The sequence below is a fragment of the Trematomus bernacchii genome, unplaced genomic scaffold (assembly GCF_902827165.1).
Source record: "Trematomus bernacchii unplaced genomic scaffold, fTreBer1.1, whole genome shotgun sequence".
In the NCBI taxonomy this organism is placed as follows: Eukaryota; Metazoa; Chordata; class Actinopteri; order Perciformes; family Nototheniidae; genus Trematomus; species Trematomus bernacchii.
In genome coordinates, this window is record NW_022987992.1 from 39,710 (window position 1) to 47,014 (window position 7,305).

General features: G+C 46.2%; 1 protein-coding gene across 1 annotated transcript; it reads right to left on the minus strand.

Annotated features, from left to right (window-relative positions):
* Window positions 1–4,636: 4,636 nt before the first annotated feature.
* Window positions 4,637–7,057, minus strand: LOC117472045 (cyclin-dependent kinase 5 activator 1-like). The gene is made up of 2 exons (XM_034117199.1): window positions 6,530–7,057; window positions 4,637–5,475 (listed from the first exon to the last, which is right to left on the minus strand). Exons 1-2 carry the CDS (start codon window positions 7,055–7,057, stop codon window positions 4,981–4,983), a joined length of 1,023 nt encoding a protein of 340 aa, XP_033973090.1. The 3' UTR covers window positions 4,637–4,980.
* Window positions 7,058–7,305: the final 248 nt, after the last annotated feature.

Here is a 7,305-nt window from a genome sequence, read left to right on the forward strand (position 1 = left end):
ATGTTTTAAATTATATTATAATAATAATTATATATACATTTTAATATTATAGTTTAATATTTCATCATGTTACAAAAAACAAAAAACTTTTATTTTATTTTATCTTTTAATTATACTTACAAACTCAAACTGTTTTTTACAGTATTTCTTATTTATTTAATTATTAAATCGAGCATCTCAAGATCAGTCTCTGGGATCAATAAAGTATTCTTATTGTGATTGTATTAATAGCTATGAATGCTCCGTCTCAGTGCTGCCCCCTGTGGTCAGAACAGGAACTGTCTCAAAATAAAAGTCTCTAAAAATAACCCACACACACGCAGCTTGTAAAGGTTTTTATATAAAGTACCTGTAACAGTAGATCAATGGTTCTTATTTCTCACATTCACTTCCATACATCCACAGAAACAGAGAAGCCTTTTAACACGACGACACAGATGAAGAGGAAGGAAACCCAGAATCCATCGTTATCTTCACACGTGACACCGAACAGATCGAATATGGCACATCGTCGTCATGGTGATGGATGATCAGAGCAAGAAAAAGGTTCATTCAGAGGACGCGTCCCGTTTTCCTTTCCTCGCCTCCTGTCCTCGTGTCCTTGCCTCCTTTTTAAGTGTCCTTGCACGGCAGGAAGGTGGAAGCAAAAAACGGTGAAAAATCTCGAGAAAACACAAATAAAAACATTGTCTCTCCTTCTGTCGTTCGAAAGCATCCAAAACCTGGATCATCAAAGTGTTGAATTTGTATTTAATACAACACAATTGACCGTTACGACTTCTTTCTGTCAACCAAACGTTTGCTGTGATTTAAATCCCACTCAAAATACGACAAATGATGAAAAAGAAAGATGATCTGACAGTCATTTTTTACAGTGGAGTGCTACTAGTGTACTGTTTGAATACTGGGATATATGATCTATGCATATGTTTCACATGGCGTCTGCATGGAGGCTACATTATTATTTGACCACGTTAAAACATCGGCAACGTGTCCAGAAACACGTGAGACGATCTGATTGGTTGGGAAGATTTAAAATGTAGTTAAAAATGGGAATTGATTACGTTTTTCTCCCATCAAATGGAGGCCACATGGAGTTTGTGTCACACAGAAAACTGAAGGCTCCAGGTTCCGATGACTCCAATATTAGCTCACGTTTTGCACACATGACTCCTTCATCTGTTATATATGACGTTGTGGGGAAAAAAACCCTATTCACGATTCCTTTAAAAGTCTTTGTTGTCCAGCAGTCAGAGACTTAGTGTGCGCTCTTTGATGAATCTGAAGAAGACGAGATGTCTGAGAGACTTTTCTGAAACTGAAGAGAGAGTTCTTCGGCTTCCTGTTCGACTCAGTGATGTGACGACGTCTTCCAGGAATCTCCTGAGCAGCGTTCAGTTATTATCATGCTCCAATTCTGTGAAACTAGAAATAGGTTGAACGTCCGAAGACTCATGAAGGAAGTCTTCAAATAGGACAGAATTTTGAGAATTGAGAATTTTGCGAAAGTCATAATTTTCAGATTTTTTTAAAAGTCATAATTTTCAGATTTTTTTAAAAAGTCATAATTTTGCGATTTTTTAAAAAAACTCATAATTTTGAGATTTTTTTAAAAAGTCATAATTTTGAGATTTTTTTAAAAAGTCAATATTTTGAGATTTTGAGAAAAAAAGGTTTTAAGTCCAGAGATTCAAGAAAGAAGATATATAAATGTTAATAATGTAGTTTTTGGGAGAAGGGGATTACATAAGTGTAAACTTCTTCCCAACCCTTTTCAGATGTAATTGAGCAGATAATTTGTTTATATATAACTTAAAATCAGTAATATTTTAATATATCAATTTGACAATGCTTGATTTTGAATTGTATAATATTTCTCATGTAAAAAAATGTGTATGATTGTTTTACACATTCCAAATAAATCAAATCAAATTCATGTTTTATTATCTTTTCTTTTTAGTGTTTCTAATGTGTTTTATGCTCTTAATGTCTTTCATTTTTGTAAAGCACTTTGAATTGCCTTGTGTTGAAATGTGCGATATAAATAAACGTGCCTTGAGCTTTCCACTCTTTTAACAACCAACAACTCATTGAACTCCAGATCAGGGAACAGAGACCAAACGCTGACTCATTGAACTCCAGATCAGGGAACAGAGACCAAACGCTGACTCATTCCCGGGGTTTTTCAGACTTCCATTCATCGATGGTTTCAAGACGATATCTTTCTCCAGACGTCACATCGCTGAGTGTCACTTCAGTCTCAAGTGTCCCGACACAAAGCAGCATGCTACAGGAAACCTAAAGAAGCACACATGCACGTGAAATAACTGTAAATAACGGACCAATCAGAGAGTCTGTAGACATGTGACGACGGGAGGACAGAGAGTCTCTGTGAGGAGGAAGAGGAGGAAGAAGAGTCACATTTACACGTCTGGAATAAAGTCATTTCCTTCTGTAGCCATTGGTCGAGGCAGGTCACATGATCAACCCTCGGAAAAAAGGTCCTCCAGCGATCATTCAGAAGAAGAAGAAGAAGACAAGATGAGAGCAGAGGGACGTGAACAGAATATCTGTCTTTCTGTCATTCATTCGGTCTTTATTTATTCGTTCATTCCGTATTTCGACCTGGACGTCTTTCGTATTTATTTTGTGTGTTTGTTCTTTCTTTCGTCCGGTCTTTCTGTCTTTGAATCTTTCGTTCGTTCGTTCGTTAGTTTGTTTGTTCTTCCATTCTTTCGACCTGTACGTCTTTCTATCTTTCGGTTGTTTGTACGTTTGTTATCCCTTTCTCTCTCTGTGGTCACAGCACCAATATGGACTGCAGGTCAAAGTGCAGGGGAACAGGAAGTCAATAAATAAATCCCCCTTTAGAATATCTATTGCGTTTCCCCCGAATGTCTTCATGTAAACAGACGGGCTGATTCAGGGTATTAGACAGTGCCCAAAGATGAGCTTTTCATACTCAATTAAGAGCCAATTTGACAACTTTGCACCCGACACGGTGCAAACCCTTCGTCTCACAGTCACACAACTTTGCGGTCGTTGTGTTTGATTCGAGCCCAGCTTTCTGTAGAGTTCAGAAAGTGGACTTGGAGGGCAGGTGGTTGTGGGGAAAAGGTGAGCTGGATTTGGCAAAAAGCAGGTTTTGGATGTGCGAGCACGTGATGAAGTGATCTCATGCAAGGTGCTTCTGGATTCTCCATCCCGGGACATTCCTCTATAGCGGAAACGTCTCACACACTATCATCAATACACTTTGTACTTATGGTATTCACCTTTCAGTCGTACACCTGTGTAGTCTGGCTAAAGAGCAACAGATGCATGTCTCTGATCCTCAGAACCTTTTTCTAATCGTTCTTGAGAAACAAATGATCTTTAAAGAAGGTTTATAGTCTCACCCCGACTCCATGGTGTTGGACACGAACACGTAAAGTAAAGTAACACGTCTGTCTTGAGAATCTAATCGCGTCCAAGGTCTCTGTCTTCTGTGTTTAGTGTTCAGGTGGCTCATTACCCAAACACTGTTTAACACCCAGAAGCTCACGAGGAGATGTGGTTAATGATGAAGTGAAAGAGACGCCGGACAACAAAACTGCTCCGAGGAATCGCTCCACTGCTCTGTTGAGCTGAAGCACGCTCACACGGACACACGCTCCCACGCTCGCACGCTCACACGCTCACACGCTCGCACGCTCGCATGCTCACACGGACATACGCTCACACGCTCACAAGGACACACGCTCACACGCTCACACGCTCACACGGACACACGCTCACACGCTCGCACGCTCGCACGCTCACAAGGACACACGCTCACACGCTCACACGCTCGCACGCTCGCACGCTCGCACGCTCGCACGCTCGCACGCTCGCACGCTCACACGGACACACGCTCGCACGCTCGCACGCTCACACGGACACACGCTCACACGCTCACAAGGACACACGCTCACACGCTCACACGCTCACACGGACACACGCTCACACGGACACACGCTCGCACGCTCGCACGCTCGCACGCTCGCACGCTCACACGGACACACGCTCACACGGACACACGCTCGCACGCTCGCACGCTCGCACGCTCACACGGACACACGCTCGCACGGACACACGCTCGCACGCTCGCACGCTCACACGGACACACGCTCACACGGACACACGCTCGCACGCTCGCACGCTCGCACGCTCGCACGCTCACACGGACACACGCTCGCACGCTCGCGCTCGCACGCTCGCACGCTCACACGGACACACGCTCGCACGGACACACGCTCGCACGCTCGCACGCTCGCACGGACACACGCTCACACGGACACACGCTCGCACGCTCACACGCTCACACGCTCACACGCTCGCACGGACACACGCTCGCACGCTCACACGGACACACGCTCGCACGGACACACGCTCGCACGCTCGCACGCTCGCACGGACACACGCTCACACGGACACACGCTCGCACGCTCGCACGCTCGCACGGACACACGCTCACACGGACACACGCTCGCACGCTCACACGGACACACGCTCGCACGCTCGCACGGACACACGCTCACACGCTCACACGGACACACGCTCGCACGGACACACGCTCGCACGCTCGCACGCTCGCACGCTCACACGGACACACGCTCGCACGGACACACGCTCGCACGCTCGCACACTCACACGGACACACGGACACACGCATCATGCACGAAGCAGCAACACTGATCCTGATGTTATGTTAAATGTTAAATGTTTGTTGTTGATGTTACACATGGAGCTGCTGTGATGCAAGGAGCATTTCAGACTTGATCTGACCGTTAAAGTATTATCGTATCGTATCTACATGGAGATAAACCCTGATAACAAATTATGAATAAATAAGAGGTTTGAAATGTGCTTTCCGTCCGGTGTGAACGCACCATTAGTCCTCAACATATGAACCCTTTCTATCCTCCCTTCCCTCCTCACTTCCCTCCTTCCCTCCTCCTCTTATCGGTCGAGGCCTATGAGCAGCTTGGTCTTCTCCTCCTCCTTCTTGCTCTCGTTCTTCAGGTCTGAGAACACCTGGGTGAAGAAGTGCGGGTCGGTGTTGATCTGAAGCATCTTTCCGCTCATCCTGTCGATGATGTCCAGGCATCGGTCCCAGAAGAGCTCCTTCCTCTCCGCCTCCACCAGGAAGGGCTTCAGCGGGTACGAGATCTCGTTACCCATGTACGAGTAGGACAGGTAGAGGCAGGTGAGCAGCGACGCCTGAAGCTCTCGCTCTGAGACCACCTCGGAGGAGACCACGTCGCGGCACAGCATGTAGAGGAAGACCACGTTAGCCGGGGTGATGAAGCCTTGGTCCTGCCAGCCCTGGAGGAGCAGAGACCTGTCGACGCTCCGCAGCCACAGCACCGGGTCCGTCGGAGACAGGCGCTTCAGACGGTAGCAGCGGCGGCACAGGAACTCTCCGAGGCTGCGCATCAACTCGCTGGTGGACGCCTGGGAGGGGAGAGAAGTGGGAGGGGGATATGAGACGAGAGAGGTGGACTGAATCTGCTAAAGATATTCGAGGAAACTCCTGAGCTTTCCACTGTTTTAAAACAAAGTTCAAATCTCTACAAAGTTCATGTTCAATGCCTTGTCTGAACGCAAACATTTCCCAAACTGGGATCAATAAAGTGCTTCTTGTCTTATCTTTAAATAAGCTTTGCCTGTTTTTAAATCTCGTTTAAAGACCCGGGCTTTTTGGGTTTTCTATTTTCTTGTGTTTTTAAATGTTTTTTACATCGTGTGTGAAAGTTTTTTCAGTCTGTGTTTTAGGGATGTCCCGATCACCTTTTTTTGCTCCCGATCCGATTCCGATCATTTGATTTTGACAATCTGCCGATACCGATTTTTCCCGATCCGATCTTTATGCAATGCATTAAGAGAAAAAAAATGTAACAGATAACGGCTGGTCATCCAACGCGATGAATTCAGCTATCTTGGCTGTTATTTTTTTGGCCTTTTCACTGTTCTGGGGCAGTTTCTCTTTCCTTTTAAAAGTCTCTGAACGTGTCAGTTGTTTCAGTGCCGTTACCTGAGTGGCCGCTGTGTACTCGTCGTAAAAATATAAAAATATTTTATAAAAAAAAAAAAAAAAAAAATCCCGATCCCCGATTTTTTTTTCCCGATTCCGATCTTTTGAAAATCACGTGATCTGGCTCCGATCCCCGATCACGTGATCGGATCGGGACATCTCTACTGTGTTTATAAGTATGGTTTTATTGTCTCGTGCTTTGACGTCCGATCGGTTTGTCTAAATGTATTGATGTAAAGCACGTTGGTCAACTCTGTTGTTTTTAAATGTGCTGGATCAATAAAGTTGGATTGGAAATAGAGACAAAAAAAAAAGCTGTTTTTGATGAAATATTTACCTGGATAATAACGCGTTTTGGCACTTCGGGCTGCGTTAAGCATGAAAGGTATAAATAACGTGTATTTATTTATTATCTGGCATGTTCAGGTTTTCTGGCAAAGAGACACGACTAGCTGTTTCTGATGGAATGCTTACCTGGACGATGACCCGTTTCGGCGTCCCGGTGGCGTTGGAGGGCTGGACCCCGGCGTGGGAACTCTTCCTGGAGGCTACGTTGACGTTGGCGAGGGTTTTAGAAACCGGCAGGTGGGCGACTCTGACTTTAACGTTGGCGATGGTGGAGCTCGCCGTTGCGTCCGGGCCGGAGGAAAACAAGGACAGATTCGCGCACGACTGGGATTTCTTCAGCTTCAGGCTATTAGACGCCGAACTCACGGTGATCGTGGCGTCCGGAGAGTTTCCTTTCCCGTTGTCTCCGCCCTCCGCCTGCAGCTTTTTCGATTCCTTCCTTTTCGCCGACACCGCCACGATGCGTTTCCATGGCAGCACGCTGATGATGGACGGACGTTTGAAGGATTTCCCGGCGTTGTTGGAGGTGTTGTCCTTGGCATCTTTGGCGTTTTTGCTGTTCTGCACCGCGGTGTAGTGTCCCACCGTCGCCGGGCCGTCATCAAACAGCGCCGCCTTCCGGTAGCTGGGCGACAGAGAGAGCACGGTGCCCATGATGATGCTTTTGGGGAGGTAGGGTCAGCTGAGGGGTCGGGAGGAAGAGATTGGAGAAGGACCAGAGAGAGTCTCACACTTCAGGAGGAATCTGTGAGAGGAGAAGAAGAAGGAGTTCACACTTTATTAATCACGGAGCAGGAATTCAGTCGTGCCACAAAGTGCTTCACAAGAAAGATCAAAGGTTCAAATGAAGACCACAGAAACATGAATCCAACATGAGGGCGAAACACAGAGCACGTGGAGTC

What these genes read in the sequence shown, in the direction of transcription:
- LOC117472045 (XM_034117199.1), bottom strand. Translation starts at nt 7,057, where the DNA reads ATGGGCACCGTGCTCTCTCTGTCGCCCAGCTACCGGAAGGCGGCGCTG. An exon ending in CGAAACGGGTCATCGTCCAG is followed by an intron (nt 5,476 to 6,529) that starts GTAAGCATTCCA and finishes CTCCCCTCCCAG; the next exon opens with GCGTCCACCAGCGAGTTGAT.